The sequence below is a fragment of the Tachyglossus aculeatus genome, chromosome 22, assembly GCF_015852505.1.
Source record: "Tachyglossus aculeatus isolate mTacAcu1 chromosome 22, mTacAcu1.pri, whole genome shotgun sequence".
Classification (NCBI taxonomy): domain Eukaryota; kingdom Metazoa; phylum Chordata; class Mammalia; order Monotremata; family Tachyglossidae; genus Tachyglossus; species Tachyglossus aculeatus.
In genome coordinates, this window is record NC_052087.1 from 50899293 (window position 1) to 50917947 (window position 18655).

At 49.4% G+C, this 18655-nt stretch overlaps 1 protein-coding gene across 2 annotated transcripts in view; it reads right to left on the minus strand.

Annotated features, from left to right (window-relative positions):
• Nucleotides 1-16682, minus strand: part of MUS81 (MUS81 structure-specific endonuclease subunit) — a 37756-nt gene extending 21074 nt beyond the window's left edge. For both annotated transcript variants that reach the window (XM_038764491.1, XM_038764490.1), the window contains exons 1-4: nt 16456-16682; nt 8388-8520; nt 2087-2190; nt 1796-1894 (exon numbers count right to left, since the gene is read on the minus strand). In XM_038764491.1, coding sequence (XP_038620419.1) covers nt 1796-1894; nt 2087-2190; nt 8388-8520; nt 16456-16596 — 477 coding nt within the window. In that variant the 5' untranslated portion in view covers nt 16597-16682. The remainder of the gene's footprint in view (nt 1-1795; nt 1895-2086; nt 2191-8387; nt 8521-16455) is intronic.
• Nucleotides 16683-18655: the final 1973 nt, after the last annotated feature.

Below are 18655 nucleotides of genomic sequence, written 5' to 3' on the forward strand. Positions count from 1 at the left end.
TACTAAGCGCTGGGGAGAGTACAAAAGAACAAAGCTGGCGGATGCATTCCCCGCCCGCCGCCCTCCCTGGGCAGAGAGCCCTCGGGGCTCCAGATTTGTGGGATTTGGCATCTCCTCTTTCCCCCCCTTTTTTTTTTTAAATGGCATTTGTTAAGGGCTTACTGTTTGCTAAGCACACAAGCTAATCGGGATATATATACATATATGTTCGTACATATTTATTACTCTATTTTACTTGTACATATCTATTCTATTTATTTTATTTTATTAGTATGTTTGGTTTTGTTCTCTGTCTCCCCTTTCTAGACTGTGAGCCCACTGTTGGGTAGGGACTGGCTCTATATGTTGCCAGCCTGTACTTCCCAAGCGCTTAGTACAGTGCTCTGCACACAGTAAGCACTCAATAAATACGATTGATTGACTGATTGATTGACTGATTGATTGACACAGTCCCTGTCCCACTTGGGGCTCACAAACTTAATCCCCATTTTCCGGATGAGGGAACTGAGGCCCAGAGAAGTGAAGTGACTTGCCCAACGTCACGCAGCAGCCGTGGGGCGGAGCCGGGATTAGAACCCAGGTCTCTCTGGCTCCCAGGCCCGGGCTCCTTCCAGTGGGCTCCGCTGCTTCTCCCCATAGGGGTTGTGCTGTGGGGAGGGGAGAGAAGGGAAGGGCTGCCTAATAATAATAATAATAATGATGGCATTTATTAAGCACTTACTATGTGCAAAGCACTGTTCTAAGCACTGGGGGGGGATACAAGGTGATCAGGTTGTCCCACGTGGGGCTAACAGTCTTCATCCCCATTTTACAGATGAGGGAACTGAGGCCCAGAGAAGTGAAGTGACTTGCCCAATGTCACGCAGCAGCGGTGGGGCAGAGCCGGGATTAGAACCCAGGTCTTTCTGGCTCCCAGGCCCGGGCTCCTTCCAGTGGGCTCCGCTGCTTCTCCCCATAGGGGTTGTGCTGTGGGGAGGGGAGAGAAGGGAAGGGCTGCCTAATAATAATAATAATAATGGCATTTATTATTATTATCAGTATTATTTATTATTATTAATATTATTAATTAATATTATTAATTATAATATAATTATATTATATATTATATATATAATATAATATAATAATAATGATCATGATGGCATTTGTGAAGCGCTTACTATGCACAGAGCACTGTTCTAAGCGCTGGGGGGGGATACAAGGTGATCAAGTTGTCTGACTTGGGGCTCACAGCCTTAATCCCCATTTTACAGAGGAGGTAACTGAGGCTCAGAGAAGTGAAGTGACTTGCCCAAGGTCAGATGGCAGACATGTGGCGGAGCCGGGATTCAAACCCATGACCTCTGACTCCAAAGCCCGGGCTCCTTCCACTGAGCCACGCTGCTTCTCTAAGCAGCATTTATTAAGCGCTTACTATGTGCAAAGCGCTGGGGGGGGGGGGATACAAGGTGATCCGGTTGTCCCACGTGGGGCTCACAGCCTTCATCCCCATTTTCCAGGTGAGGGAACTGAGGCCCAGAGAAGCGAAGTGACTTGGCCAACGTCACACAGCTGACAAGCGGCGGAGCCACGACCTCTGACTCCAAAGCCCGGGCTCTTTTCCACTGAGCACGCCTTGGGAGATCTGCTGGGTCCTTTTCCTTCTCCCTCCTCCCCACCCGGCTTCTTCCGGAATCCCGGCTCCCCCGGCAACGCCGGCTCCCTCCGGATCCCGCCCCCCCCCCCCCACGAGCGCTTAGTCCAGTGCTCTGCACACAGTAAGCGCTCAATAAACACGACTGATTGATTGATTTACCCTCTGCTCCTGGTACATGAGCAGCAGCAGCACGTACGGGCCCGAGCGTCGCGGGGGTCGGTAGCTGCCGGCGCTTCTTGCCGTCCGCTGGGCCGGGCCCTGCAGCCCAAACCGCACCCCATCAGGGCCTGCCGCCTCAACGCCCCCAGTCCCCACCCCGGGGATCACCCCCAAACTCACGGGCCTCGACCCCCTACTTCCCCAGAGACCCCCTTCCCCTCACTGGGAGGCAGAGGCTGCTGAAGGGGAAGAAAGAGAGATGCCACGCGATAGTCCCCGCGGCCCCCTCACCGGCAGAGACGGGGGCTGGGGTCCTCCTCCGGGCCCGGGCGCTGAGGGAGCCGGGGCCCCACGGTCACTTTTCTCTCCCTCTGGGGGTCCCGGACCTCCATCCTCTGCAAGAACGCGGAAGCGAAGAGGAGTCAGGGCGGCAGCAGACGCCCCTTCTCCGCTGGGCAGGAGAGGGAGATGGGCGGGTCACCCGGTAACTGTGGTATTTGCTAAGCGCTTATAATGTGTCTAAGCGGTGGGGTTGGACAAGCTAATCGGGTCGGGCCCAGTCCCCGTCCCTCGTGGGGCGCAGTCTGAATCCCTATTTTACAGGGGAGGGAACTGAGGCACAGGGAAATGAAGCGACTCGCCCAAGGCCACACGGCAGACAAGTGATTTTTAGACTGTGAGCCCACCGTTGGGTAGGGACTGTCTCTATATGTTGCCAACTTGGACTTCCCAAGCGCTTAGTACAGTGCTCTGCACACAGTAAGCGCTCAATAAATACGATTGATGATGATGATGATGATGGGGCCAGGTTTCTAGACTGTGAGCCCACTGTTGGGTAGGGGCCATCTCTATATGTTGCCAACTTGTACTTCCCAAGCGCTTAGTACAGTGCTCTGCACACAGTAAGCGCTCAATAAATACGATTGATGATGATGATGATGATGGGGCCAGGTTTCTAGACTGTGAGCCCACTGTTGGGTAGGGGCCGTCTCTATATGTTGCCAACTTGGACTTCCCAAGCGCTTAGTACAGTGCTCTGAACACAGTAAGCGCTCAATAAATACGATTGATGATGATGATGATGGGGCCAGGTTTCTAGACTGTGAGCCCACTGTTGGGTAGGGGCCATCTCTCTATGTTGCCAACTTGGACTTCCCAAGTGCTTGGTCCAGTGCTCTGCACACAGTAAGCGCTCAATAAATATGATTGAATGAATGAATAGAACCCAAGTCCTTCTGACTTTCAGGCCTGGGCTCTTTCCGATAATAATAATAACAATAAAGATGGTATTTTATTTGTTAAGCACTTACTATGTGCTAAGCGCTGGGGGGATACAAGGTGATCAGGTTGTCCCACGGGGGGGCTCACAGTCTTAATCCCCATTTTCCAGATGAGGGAACTGAGGCCCGGAGAAGTGAAGGGACTTGCCCAAAGTCACCCAGCAGACAATTGGCGGAGCCGGAATTTGAACCCCCGACCTCTGACTCCAAAGCCCGGGCTCTTTCCACTGAGCCACGCTGCTTCTCTGTCTCCCCCTTCTAGACTGTGAGCCCACTGTTGGGTTGGGACCGTCTCTAGATGTTGCCAACTTGGACTTCCCAAGTGCTTAGTCCAGTGCTCTGCACACAGTAAACGCTCAATCAATCAATCAATCTATTGAAAGACTGAGAAGGATCTTTAAAGAGAAGGAAACTTTCCAATCCCACTTCCAATACCCTCGTCCCCAATCCAAGGGGGGAAAACGGTCAGAGATCACACAGGAATGAAACCTTCCTCCGGGTCTGTTTCCTTCAATCTATTGAAAGACTCAGAAGGATCTTTAAAGAGAAGGAAACTTTCCTATCCCACTTCCAATACCCTCGTCCCCAATCCAAGGGGGGAAAATGGTCAGAGATCACACAGGAATGAAACCTTCCTCCAGGTCTGTCTCCTTCAATCTATTGAAAGACTGAGAAGGATCTTTAAAGAGAAGGAAACTTTCCTATCCCACTTCCAATACCCTCATCCCCAATCCAAGGGGGGAAAATGGTCGGAGATCACGCAGGAATGAAACCTTCCTCCAGGTCTGTTTCCTTCAATCTATTGAAAGACTGAGAAGGATCTTTAAAGAGAAGAAAACTTTCCTATCCCACTTCCAATACCCTCGTCCCCAATCCAAGGGGGGAAAATGGTCAGAGATCACACAGGAATGAAACCTTCCTCCAGGTCTGTCTCCTTCAATCTATTGAAAGACTGAGAAGGATCTTTAAAGAGAAGGAAACTTTCCTATCCCACTTCCAATACCCTCATCCCCAATCCAAGGGGGGAAAATGGTCGGAGATCACACAGGAATGAAACCTTCCTCCAGGTCTGTTTCCTTCAATCTATTGAAAGACTGAGAAGGATCTTTAAAGAGAAGGAAACTTTCCTATCTCACTTCCAATACCCTCGTCCCCAATCCAAGGGGGGGGAATGGTCGGAGATCACACAGGAATGAAACCTTCCTCCAGGTCTGTTTCCTTCAATCTATTGAAAGACTGAGAAGGATCTTTAAAGAGAAGAAAACTTTCCTATCCCACTTCCAATACCCTCGTCCCCAATCCAAGGGGGGAAAATGGTTGGAGATCACGCAGGAATGAAACCTTCCTCCAGGTCTGTCTCCTTCAATCTATTGAAAGACTGAGAAGGATCTTTAAAGAGAAGGAAACTTTCCTATCCCACTTCCAATACCCTCGTCCCCAATCCAAGGGGGGAAAATGGTCGGAGATCACACAGGAATGAAACCTTCCTCCAGGTCTGTTTCCTTCAATCTATTGAAAGACTCAGAAGGATCTTTAAAGAGAAGGAAACTTTCCTATCCCACTTCCAATACCCTCGTCCCCAATCCAAGGGGGGAAAATGGTCGGAGATCACACAGGAATGAAACCTTCCTCCGGGTCTGTTTCCTTCAATCTACTGAAAGACTGAGAAGGATCTTTAAAGAGAAGAAAACTTTCCTATCCCACTTCCAATACCCTCGTCCCCAATCCAAGGGGGGAAAATGGTCAGAGATCACACAGGAATGAAACCTTCCTCCAGGTCTGTTTCCTTCAATCTATTGAAAGACTGAGAAGGATCTTTAAAGAGAAGAAAACTTTCCTATCCCACTTCCAATACCCTCATCCCCAACCAAGGGGGGGAAATGGTCGGAGATCACACAGGAATGAAACCTTCCTCCAGGTATGTTTCCTTCAATCTATTGAAAGACTGAGAAGGATCTTTAAAGAGAAGAAAGCTTTCCTATCCCACTTCCAATACCCTCATCCCAATCCAAGGGAAATGGTCGGAGATCACACAGGAATGAAACCTTACTCCAGGTCTGTTTCCTTACCTACCCTGGCATGTGGATAGCAACTACTCTGAGATGCCGAGGCGCTCCAAAAGAGACACTTTTTTCCATCCCCGCCGTAAAAAGCTCTTTCCTCCTTTTTATAAAGCCCCCAAATTCTGGGCCTGAAGTGACTGACTGTTGCGGTGACGAAGATTGATTGACTGATTGATTCTCATTGTGAATTCTCACTGTATATATGTATATATGTTTGTACATATTTATTACTCTATTTATTTATTTTTTTATTTTACCTGTACATATATATTCTAATATCTATTCTATTATCTTATTTTGTTAGTACGTTTGGTTTTGTTCTGTTTCCCCCTTTTAGACTGTGAGCCCACTGTTTGGTAGGGACTGTCTCTATATGTTGCCAACTTGTACTTCCCAAGCGCTTAGTACAGTACTCTGCACATAGTAAGCGCTCAATAAATACGATTGATTGATTGATTGTGCCCTCCCGTCTTCTTTCCTGCCACCCCAACTTCTAGCTCCCCTCCGCTCCCCTGTCTTCCCCTTCCTTTCACATTATTATTATTATAATAACATTTGTTAAGCGCTTACTATGGGCAAAGCACTGTTCACTGGGGGAGATACGTGATCAGGTTGTCCCCCGGGGGGCTCACGGTCTTCACCCCCACTTTACAGGTGAGGGAACTGAGGCCCAGAGAAGTGAAGTGACTTGCCTAAAGTCACACAGCTAAGTGGTGGGAGGGGAAACAAGGTAACGAGGTGGTCCCATGTGGGGCTCACAGCCTTCCCCCCCATTTTACAGATGAGGGAACTGAGGCTCAGAGAAGTTAAGTGACTTACCCCAGGTCACACAGCAGACACGCAGCAGAGCCGGGATTCGAACCTGTGATCTCGGACTCCAAAGCCCGGGCTCTTTCCACTGAGTCAGGCTGCTTCAAAGGCGAGGCTATAGAGGCCCCAGCGAGACCAGCTAACCACTGCTCTCCCCATCTTCAAAGGCCTTTCTAAAATGGCACCTTCTCCATGAGGCCTTCCTTCTCGGCCAAATTCCTACTCCTTCGACAGCCTCCTCTCCTTAATTCATCAATCGTATTTATTGAGCGCTTACTATGTGCAGAGCACTGTACTAAGCGCTTGCACTGATTGATTTAGTTGATTTTAGCTGATTTTAGGGTCTCTCCCTGGCTCGACTGTAAACTCCTGGGAAGAAGAGATCACGCACCCGAATTCCGCCATCCTCTCCCAAGCGCCTTGTTCAAAGCTCTGCACGCAGTTGGTATCGATAAAAATAAGTATAAGAATAAGAATAAGTAATATTCATTAAAGTACTTACTCTGGGCTAGTCACTGAACAAAGCGCTACAAATTCAATGGGTGGGAAAGTTTAGACTGTGAGCCCACAGTTGGGTAGGGACTGTCTCTATATGTTGCCAACTTGGACTTCCCAAGCGCTTAGTACAGTGCTCTGCACACAGTAAGCGCTCAATAAATACGATTGATTGATTGATTGATTGGGATCTGGTTCCCAACTCCCACAGGCCTCACAATTTATGGTAGGGAGAGAACAGTCGGGGAGTGTGTCTGTTCGAGAAGCTACATGGAGAGGCCGGGCTTGGGAGTCACAGGTCGTGGGTTCAAATCCCGGCTCCGCCACTTAATAATAATAATAATGATGGCATTTATTAAGCGTTTACTAAGTGACTTTGGGCAAGTCACTTAACTTCTCTGAGCCTCAGTTCCCTCATCTGTAAAATGAGGATGAAGACTGTGAGCCCCACGTGGGACAACCTGATTGCCTTGTGACCTCCCCAGCGCTTAGAACAGTGCTTTGCACATAGTAAGCGCTTAATAAATGCCATTATTATTATTATTATTATTATTATTATTATTATTATTATTACTACAAAGCACTGTTCTAAGCACTGGGGGAGATACAATGTGATCAAGCTGTCCCCCGGGGGGCTCACAGTCTTCACCCCCATTTTACAGATGAGGTAACTGAGGCCCAGAGAAGTGAAGTGACTTGCCCAAAGTCACACAGCTAAGCGGTGGAGCCGGGATTTGAACCCATGACCTCCGACTCCAAAGCCCGGGCTCTTTCCACTGAGCCGCAAGGGGCAGCTGTGTGGCTTTGGGCAAGTCACTTCACTTCTCTGGGCCTCAGTCCCCTCATCTGGAAGATGGGGATGAAGACTGAGAGCGCCACGTGGGACAACGTGATCACCTTGCATCTATCCCGGAGCTTAGAACAGTGCTTGGCACATAGTAAGCGCTTAACAAATACCATTATTATTATTATTATTAGTCCAATGCTCTGCATGTGGTAAGTGCTTAATAAATGATTGAAAGGTATCGAAAACTTTGACAGGTGAGAAAAAGGAGGCCCAAAAAAGTAGTGCGGCTTAGGGCTTCGGAGTTGGAGGACGTGGGCTCTAACCCTGGCTCTGCCAGTTGTCAGCTGTGTGACTTTGGGCAAGTCACTTCACTTCTCTGGGCCTCAGCTCCCTCATCTGTAAAATGGGGATGAAGAGTGTGAGCCCCACGTGGGCCAGCCTGGTCACCTTGTAACCACCCCAGCCCTTAGAACGGTGCTTGGCACAAATACGGTAATTATCATCATCATCATCATAATCATGTTGGCATTTGTTAAGCGCTTACTACGTGCAAAGCACTGTTCTAAGCGCTTGGGGGGATACAGAGTGATCAGGTTGTCCCACGTGGGGCTCACAGTCTTAATCCCCATTTTACAGATGAGGGAACTGAGGCTCAGAGAAGTGACTTGCCCAAGGTCACACAGCAGACACGTGGCGGAGCTGGGATTCGAACCCATGACCTCTGACTCCAAAGCCCGTGCTCTTTCCACTGAGCCATGCTGCTTCCCTGCTTATCAGAAGGGAAGCGCCTTGCTCAACGACACACAGTGGGCGAGTGGCAGAGGGCTCAGTGGAGAGAGCCCGGGCTTTGGAGTCCGAGGTCACGGGTTCAAATCCCGGCTCCGCCAACTGTCAGTTGCGTGACTTTGGGCCGGTCACTTCTCTGGGCCTCATTTACCTCATCTGTAAAATGGGGATTAAATAGGTGGGCCCCCCGCCGTGGGACAACCTGATCACCCTGTAACCTCCCCAGCGCTTACAACAGTGCTTTGCACATAGTAAGTGTTTAATAAATACCATTATTTTTATTATTATTATTAAAATTTGGGTCCCCCAGGCCTTGTGGGGAGGGGAGGGCGCAAAGCTGGGCCCCCCGGCCCCTGCCCCTTCTCCCCCACCTTCTCCGGTGGCTCGGTGTCGCTGTAGCCTGGCGTCCAGCTGACGGCAGATCCCGTCTCCGAAATGCTGCAGGATTTTGGCCTCCTTTCCGCTGCGGAGGGGAAGGGGATACTTCCGAAGGGACCGAAGGGCCTGCGGGGAAAGGAGGGTCAGCCCGCCCCCCACCCTCCCCATCCGTCCGTCCCCCAGACCCAGGGATCCCGGCTCCTCCTTCAAAATAATAATAACGTTGGCATTTGTTAAGCGCTTATTAACAATAATAATAACAATGGCATTTGTTAAGCGCTTACTATGTGCAAAGCACTGTTCTAAGCGCTGGGGGGGGATACAAGGTCATCAGGTTGTCCCACGTGGGGCTCCCATCATCACCATCATCATCAATCGTATTTATTGAGCGCTTACTATGTGCAGAGCACTGGACTAAGCGCTTGGGAAGTACAAATTGGCAACACATAGAGACGGTCCCTACCCAACAGTGGGCTCACAGTCTAGAAGGGGGAGTCAGAGAACAAAACCAAACATACTAACAAAATAAAATAAATAGGATAGATATGTACAAGTAAAATAAATAAATAGAGTAATAAATATGTACAAACATATATACATATATACAGGTGCTGTGGGGAAGGGAAGGAGGTAAGATGGGGGGATGGAGAGGGGGACGAGGGGGAGAGGAAGGAAGGGGCCGAGTGTGGGAAGGCCTCCTGGAGGAGGTGAGCTCTCAGCAGGGCCTTGAAGGGAGGAAGAGAGCTAGCTTGGCGGATGGGCAGAGGGATTGGGGGCATTCCAGGCCCGGGGGAGGACGTGGGCCGGGGGTCGATGGCGGGACAGGCGAGAGCGAGGTACGGTGAGGAGATTAGCAGTGGAGGAGCGGAGGGTGCGGGCTGGGCTGGAGAAGGAGAGAAGGGAGGGGAGGTAGGAGGGGGCCAGGGGATGGATGGATGGACAGCCTCGAAGCCCAGGGTGAGGAGTTTCTGCCTGATGCGCAGATTGATTGGTAGCCACTGGAGATTTTTGAGGAGGGGAGTAATATGCCCAGAGTGTTTCTGGACAAAGATAATCCGGGCAGCAGCATGAAGTATGGATTGAAGTGGAGAGAGACACGAGGATGGGAGATCAGAGAGAAGGTTGATGCAGTAGTCCAGACGGGATAGGATGAGAGCTTGAATGAGCAGGGTAGCAGTTGGGATGGAGAGGAAAGGGCGGATCTTGGCAATGTTGCGGAGCTGAGACCGGCATGTTTTGGTGACGGCTTGGATGCAATCCCCATTTTCCAGATGAGGTCACTGAGACTCAGAGAAGTTAAGCTGACTTGCCCAAGGTCACCCAGCAGACACGTGGCGGAGCCGGGATTCGAACCCTTGACCTCTGACTCGCATTTATTGAGCACTTGCTGTGTGCAGTGCGCTGTACTAAGTGCTTGGAAAGTACAATTAGGCAGCAGGTAGAGACGGTCCCTACCCAACAACGGGCTCACAGTCTAGAAAGGGGGAGACGGGCGACAAGACAAAACAAGTAGGCAGGCATCGATAGCATCAAAATGAACAGAATAATAAATACATATCATTAATAAAGTAAATAAAATAATAATAGTGAGTGCATTTCGGTCGGGGTGGGATGGGGGGGGTCCGGTCCCTAAAAACTGACCCGAAATAGCTGAGGATCGTAGATGACTGGTCAAAAGATTAAGGAGATGGATGAGAAGTGGCTCCTACCCTTTGTCTCATAAATAGATAATAATAATAATAATAATAATAATGATGGCATTTGTTAAGCACTTACTATGTGCAGAGCACTGTTCTAAGCGCTGGGGGGGGATACAAGGTGATCAAGTTGTCCCACTTGGGGCTCACAGTCTTCATCCCCATTTTACAGATGAGGTAACTGAGGATCAGAGAAGTTAAGTGACTTGCCCAAGGTCACACAGCAGACATGTGGTGGAGTTAGGATTCAAACCCATGACCTCTGACTCCAAAGCCCATGCTCTTTCCACTGAGCCACGCTGCTTCTGATGGCATTTGTTAAGCGCTTACTATGTGCAAAGCACTGTTCTAAGCACTGGGGAGGTTACAAGGTGATCAGATTGTCCCACGGGGGGCTCACAGTCTTCATGCCCATTTTCCAAATGAGGGAACTGAGGCCCAGAGAAGTGAAGTGCCTTGCCCAAAGTCACCCAGCTGACAGTTGGCGGAGCTGGGATTTGAACCCACGACCTCTGACTCCAAAGCCCGGGCTCTTTCCCCTGAGCCACGCTGCTTCTCTAATAATGGTATTTGTTAAGCGCTCACTATGTGCCAAGCACCGCTCTAAGCGCTGGGGTAGATACAAGGTGATCAGGTTGTCCCACATGGGGCTCACAGTCATAATTCATTCATTCATCCATCCAATCGTATTTATTGAGCGCTTACTGTGTGCAGAGCACTGTACTAAGCGCTTGGGAAGTCCAAGTTGGCAACATCTAGAGACGGTCCCTACCCAACAGTGGGCTCACATCCAGGTTGGCTCAATGGAAAGAGCCCGGGCTCGGGAGTCCGAGGTCACGGGTTCAAATCCCAGCTCTGCCAATTGTCAGCTGTGTAACCTGGGTCAAGTCACTTCACTGGGCCTCGGCTACCTCATCTGGAAAATGGGGGTGAAGACCATGAGCCCCACGTGGGACAATCTATTATTGTCTACATATCTATTCTATTTATTTTATTTTGTTAGTATGTTTGGTGTTGTCTCCCCCTTTTAGACTGTGAGCCCACTGTTGGGTAGGGACTGTCTCTATATGTTGCCAGCTTGGACTTCCCAAGTGCTTAGTACAGTGCTCTGCACACAGAAAGCGCTCAATAAATACGATTGATTGATTGATTGACAACCTGATCACCTTGTATCCTCCCCAGCGCTTAGAACAGTGCTTCGCACGTAGTAAGGGCTTAACAAATGCCATCATTATTATTATAATCCCCATTTTACAGGTGAGGGAACTGAGGCCCAGAGAATAATAATGATGATTTGTTGATTTGTTAAGCGCTTACTATATTCTAAGCACTGGGGGGGATACAAGGTGATCAGATTGTCCCCCGTGGGGCTCATTTGTTCTGACGACTTTGATACCTGTCTCCATGTTTTGTTGTCTGTCTCCCCCTTCTAGACTGTGAGCCCGTTGTTGGGTAGGGACCGGCTCTAGATGTTACCGACTTGTACTTCCCAAGCGCTTAATAATAATAATAATAATGGCATTTATTAAGCGCTTACTATGTGCAAAGCACTGCTCTAAGCGCTGGGGAAGTTCCAAGGTGATCAGGTTGTCCCACGAGGGGCTCACAGTCTTCATCCCCATTTTCCAGATGAGGCCCAGAGAAGTGAAGTGACTTGCCCAAAGTCACCCAGCTGACAATTGGTGGAGCTGCGATTTGAACCCATGACCTCTGACTCCCAAGCCCGGGCTCTTTCCACTGAGCCACGCTGCTTCTCATAGTCCAGTGCTCTGCACACAGTAAGCGCTCAATCAATCAATCAATCAATCGTATTTATTGAGCGCTTACTGTGTGCAGAGCACTGTACTAAGCGCTTGGGAAGTCCAAGTTGGCAACATATCATCATCAATCGTATTTATTGAGCACTTACTATGTGCAGAGCACTGTACTAAGTGCTTGGGAAGTACAAATTGGCAACATATAGAGACAGTCCCTACCCAACAGTGGGCTCACAGTCTAGAAGATTGAATGAATACGATTGAATGAATGAATGAATCCCCCATTTGACAGATGAGGATGATGAGAAGCAGCTTGGCTCGGTGGAAAGTGCCTGGGCTTGGGAGTCAGAGGTCAGGGGTTCGAATCCCGGCTCTGCCACATGTCTGCTGGGTAGCCTTGGGCAAGTCACTTCTTAACTTCTCTGAGCCTCAGTTACCTCATCAGCAAAATGGGGATTAATAATAATAATAATGATGATGATGATGGCATTTGTTAAGCGCTATGTGGTAAGCACTGTTCTAAGCGCTGGGGAGGATACAAGGTGATCAGGTTGCCCACGTGGGGCTCACAGTCCTCATCCCCATTTTACAGACTGTGAGCCCACTGTAGGCCTTCCCAGACTGAGCCCCTTCCTTCCTCTCCCCCTCGCCCCCCTCTCCATCCCCCCCACCTTACCTCCTTCCCCTCCCCACAGCACCTGTATATATGCATATATGTTTGTACGGATTTATTACTCTATTTATTTATTTTACTTGTACATATTTATTCTACTTATTCTATTTTGTTAATATGCTTTGCTTTGTTCTCTGTCTCCCCCTTCTAGACTGTGAGCCCACTGTTGGGTAGGGACCGTCTCTATGTGTTGCCAACTTGGACTTCCCAAGCGCTTAGTCCAGTGCTCTGCACACAATAAGCGCTCAATACATACGATTGAATGAATGAATGAATGTTGGGTAGGGACCGTCTCTATATGTTGCCAACTTGTACTTCCCAAGCGCTTACTCCAGTGCTCTGCACACAGTAAGCACTCAATAAATACAATTGAATGAATGAATGTGCAAGGTACTGTTTTAAGCGCTGGGGAGGTTCCAGGGTGATCAGGTTGTCCCACGGGGGGCTCACAGTCTTCATCCCCATTTGACAGATGAGGGAACTGAGGCCAGGAGAAGTGAAGTGACTCGCCCAAAGTCACCCAGCTGACAATTGGCAGGGCCAGGATTCGAAACCATTTTATTTTATTTTATTTTTATTTTGTTAGTACGTTTCGTTTTGTTCTCTGTCTCCCCCTTTTAGACCGTGAGCCCACTGTTGGGTAGGGACCGTCTCTATATGTTGCCAACTTGGACTTCCCAAGCGCTTAGTCCAGTGCTCTGAACACAGTGAGCGCTCAATAAATACGATTGATGATGATGATGACCTCTAACTCCAGTAATAATAATAATAATGGTGGCACTTATTAAGCGCTTACTATGTGCAAAGCACTGTTCTAATCAATCAGGTTGTCCCACAGGGGGCTCAAAGTCTTCATCCCCACCCTTGGCTCCAAGCTCAAATCCTTGCAGCACTTCACCACTGGAACCACTGGGCCAAATGTATATTTTAAGTATTTTACATTTAAGCATTTTAGACATGAAGTGCGCATACAAAATACACACACACACACTTTCTTCCCCAACTAAAGGAAGTCTAGAGTTCAATCAATCAATCAATCGCATTTACTGAGCGCTTACTATGTGCAGAGCACTGGACTAAGCACTTGGGAAGTACAAATTGGCAACATATAGAGACAGTCCCTACCCAACAGTGGGCTCACAGTCTAAAAGGGGGAGACAGAGAACAAAACCAAACATACTAACAAAATAAAATAAATAGAATAGATATGTACAAGTAAAATAAATAAATAGAGTAATAAATCTGTACAAACATATATACAGGTGCTGTGGGGAAGGGAAGGAGGTAAGATGGGGGGGGTGGAGAGGGGGACGAGGGGGAGAGGAAGGAAGGGGCTCAGTCTAGTGTGGCTCCGCTCCGTGGAAAGAGTACAGCACAGGCTTGGGAGTCAGAGGTCATGGGTTCGGATCCCCACTCCACCACTTGTCAGCAGTGTGACCTTGGGCAAGCCACTTTACTTCTCTGGGCCTCAGTTACCCCATCTGTAAAATGGGGATGAAGACTGAGCCCCACGTGGGACAACCTGATCACCCTGTATTCCCCCCAGCGCTTAAAACAGTGCTTTGCACATAGTAAACACTTAACAAATACCATAATAATAATAATAATAATAATTATTATTATTATTATTATTATTATCATTATGTGCCACTCCCAGCGCCCCTCGGGACGGGCCCAGCAGCCAGTAGGTGAGGACGACCGCTTCCTGGGGACCTGCGGAGTAGCGGGAGCTGAGGTAATAATAATCATAATGATGGTACCCGTTAAATGCCTACTATGTGCCAAGCACTGTTCTAAGCGCTGGGGGGGGATACAAGGTGATCAGAAAAGCAGTGTGGCTCAGTGGAAAGAGCCCGGGCTTTGGAGTCAGAGGTCATGGGTTCAAATCCCGGCTCCGCCACTTGTCAGCTGTGTGACTTTGGGCAAGCCACTTCACGTCTCTGGGCCTCAGTTTCCTCGTCTGGAAAATGGGGGTGAAGACTGTGAGCCCCATGTGGGACAACCTGATCACCCTGTAACCTCCCCGGCGCCTAGAACAGTGCTTGGCACATAGTAAGCGCTTAATAAATGCTATCGTGATGAAGTTAGTCGTTCATCTGCCCTGAGGTTGGTCAACATAATGACAGACTAGGCCGATCCACGGCGGTGGGAAAGGAGGGGGAAAAGTATTCTTTGCGTAGGCCTGGAAGGGAATCGAAAATGGACAAACTCGTAAAGTGTAGCAGGAGTTTAAGCCAGATGTCTCAGTGTGTGCAGTGTTAAACTGGCCTTTCCATTTCGCTCCCAAGTGCAATGACATGCGAAAGCTCCTGCAAGAATATGATAACCTTTTAAATCCCACCGTTGAATCTTCCCAGTACCCGCCTTTGGAATCAGCATTTCTCGGATAATAATAATAATGGCATTTATTAAGCGCTTACTATGTGCCAAGCACTGTTCTAAGCGCTGGGGAGGTTATCATCATCATCAATCGTATTTATTGAGCGCTTACTATGTGCAGAGCACTGGACTAAGCGCTTGGGAAGTCCAAATTGGCAACATATAGAGACAGTCCCTACCCACCAGTGGGCTCACAGTCTAAAAGGGAGAGACAGAGAACAAAACCAAACATAGTAACAAAATAAAATAAATAGGATAGATATGTACAAGTAAAATAGAGTAATAAATCTGTACAAACATATATACGTATATGCAGGTGCTGTGGGGAAGGGAAGGAGGTAAGATGGGGGGATGGAGAGGGGGACGAGGGGGAGAGGAAGGAAGGGGCTCAGTCTGGGAAGGCCTCCTGGAGGAGGTGAGCTCTCAGCGGGGCCTTGAAGGGAGGAAGGTTACAAGGCGATCAGGGGGATGCGAGACTGCGGCACCAGAAAGTTTAATGCCTAATCAATCAATCAATCGTATTTATTGAGCGCTTACTGTGTCCAGAGCACTGGACTAAGCACTTGGGAAGGACAAGTTGGCAAGTACAAGTTGGTTTTAAAGGTCTCCCCCTTCTAGACTGTGAGCCCGTTGTTGGGTAGGGGCCGTCTCTAGATGGGTAGGGACTGTCTCTCTATGTTGCCAATTTGTACTTCCCAAGCGCTTAGTCCAGTGCTCTGCACACAGTAAGTGCTCAATAAATACGATTGATGATGATGTTGCCAACTTGGACTTGTACCAACTTGTACATGTACCAAGCGCTTAGTACAGTGCTCTGCACTTTATTTATTTTACTTGTACCTATCTATTCTATTTATTTTATTTTGGTAGTATATTTGGGTTTGTTCTCTGTCTCCCCCTTCTAGACTGTGAGCCCACTCTTGGGTAGGAACTGTCTCTAGATGTTGCCAGCTTGTACTTCCCAAGCGCTTAGTCCAGTGCTCTGCACACAGTAAGCGCTCAATAAATACGATTGATTGATTGATTGATTGCTCTGCACGCAGTGAGCGCTCCATAAATACGACTGAATGAATGAATGAGCCCGTTGTTGGGTAGGGACCGTCTCTATATGTTGCCAACTTGTACCAAGCGCTTAGTCCAGTGCTCTGCACACAGTAAGCGCTCAGTAAATACGATTGAACGAATGAATGAATCCCCCCATTTGACAGATGAGGGAACTGAGGCCCGGGGAAGTGAAGTGACTCGCCCAAGGTCACCCAGCTGACAAGCGGAGGGAGCGGGATTCGAACCCAGGACTTCTGACTCGCAATTCCAGGCGCCTGCCACTGAGCGGCGCTGTTCGCCCCTCCCTGGGAGCCCTCCCCCCCGCCGCCACTGAGCGGCGCTGTTCGCCCCTCCCTGGGCGCCCCACCCCCACCCCGCCACTGAGCGGCGCTGTTCGCCCCTCCCTGGGCGCGCCCCCCCCGCCGCCGCCACTGAGCGGCGCTGTTCGCCCCTCCCTGGGTGCGCCCCCCCCACCCCGCCACTGAGCGGCGCTGTTCGCCCCTCCCGGCACCTTGTGATAGACAAACTGGGTGCGGCGCCCTCTGCTGGCGGCCTCGTCCCTCCACTCGGTCAGCCAGCGCACGAACAGCGGGTTGGGGCAGGCGGGCACCGGACGCTTCCGGCCCAGACGCCCGGGCGCCGCCGCCGCCATCCGGGCACCATCCGGGCACGAGCCGGGCACCGGGGGCAACAAGGACCGGCCCTCCGGGTGCCCGCAGACTGACCTCCGAAAGGCCGGATGGCCGCCCAGCCGGTAGGGGGCGGGGCCGAGCCTGGGCCCAACAGCCCAGCGGCCCCTTCCGGGTCACGTGACCCGCGCGGGCTCGGAGCGGCAGCTTCCGGCGGCAGCGCCGCGAGGACGCCGAAGCCCCGCCCCTTCCCAACGACAACCGGCGCGCGTGCGCGCGACACCGCCCCCTTTCGGCCGGGAAGCGAACAGCGGGCCTTTCTCCTTTCTTCCCCCCTCCCTCCTTTCATTCATTCAGTCAGTCATTCATTCAATCAATCAATCAATTGTATTTATTGAGCGCTTACTGTGTGCAGAGCACTGTACTAAGCGCTTGGGAAGTACAAGTTGGCAACATCTAGAGACGGTCCCTACCCAACAGTGGGCTCATTCAATCGTCTTGATTGAGCGCTGACTGTGTGCAGGGCACTGGACTAAGCGCTTGGGAAGGACAAGTTGGCAACATATGGAGACGGTCCCTACCCAACAACGGGCTCGTAGTCGGCTTTTAGAACAGTGCTTTGTACATATTTATTACTCTATTTGTTTTACTTGTACATATCTATTCCATTTATTTTATTTTGTTAGTATGTTTGGTTTTGTTCTCCCCCTTTTAGACTGTGAGCCCACTGTTGGGTAGGGACTGTCTCTATATGTTGCCAACTTGGACTTCCCAAGCGACTCCCCCTCTCCATCCTCCCCCATCTTACCTCCTTCCCTTCCCCACAGCACCTGTATATATGTATATATGTTTGTACATATTTGTTACTCTAGTTATTTATTTATTTTACTTGTACATATCTATTCTATTTATTTTATTTTGTTAGTATGTTTGGTTTTGTTCTCTGTCTCCCCCTTTTAGACTGTGAGCCCACTGTTGGGTAGGGACTGTCTCTTTATGTTGCCAACTTGGACTTCCCAAGCAACTCCCCCTCTCCATCCCTCCCCATCTTACCTCCTTCCCTTCCCCACAGCACCTGTATATATGTATATATGTTTGTACATATTTATTACTCTTTATTTATTTTACTTGTATCTATCTATTCTATTTATTTTATTTTGTTAGTCTGTTTGGTTTTGTTCTCCGTCTCCCCCTTTTAGACCGTGAGCCCACTGTTGGGTAGGGACCGTCTCTAGATGTTGCCAACTTGGACTTCCCAAGCGCTTAGTCCAGTGCTCTGCACACAGTAAGCGCTCAATAAATACGATTGATTGATGGCTCTGCACATAGTAAGCGCTTAACAAATACCATCCAAAACAAAAATCATCATCATCATCAATCGTATTTATTGAGCGCTTACTATGTGCAGAGCACTGTACCACTGTACCACTGTAAAAATGCCATTATTAGTACTATTATTATTTTCAGGTTTGGTTCTCCGTCTCCCCCTTATAGACTGTGAGCCCACAGTTGGGTACGGACTGTCTCTAGATGTTGCCAACTTGGACTTCCTAAGCGCTTAGTCCAGTGCTCTGCACACAGTAAGCGCTCAATAAATACGATTGATTGATGGCTCTGCGCATAGTAAGCGCTTAACAAATACCATCCAAAACAAAAATGCCATTATTAGTACTATTATTATTTTCAGGTTTGGTTCTCTGTCTCCCCCTTCTAGACTGTGAGCCCACAGTTGCCAACTTGTACTTCCCAAGCGCTTAGTCCAGTGCTCTGCACACAGTAAGCGCTCAATAAATACGATTGATTGATTGCTCTGCTTCTAGTAAGCGCTTAACAAATGCCGTCCAAAACAAATATGCCATTATTAGTACTATTATTATTTTCAGGGAGGGGCAACCAGGCCGCCTGAGGCCCCGCGCGTAGCCGGGGGAGGGGGGGGGAGGGGAGAGAGGGCTTCTCACCGCTGATTGGTCGCCTTCCCGCCCGACATGTCCATATAAGGAGCAGGCAGCGGGTGCGCGCGCGGCCTCGCCCCTCGACCGCCTTGTGCCCTAATAAGGCGATGTAGGGCAGCCCGGGCCGGAG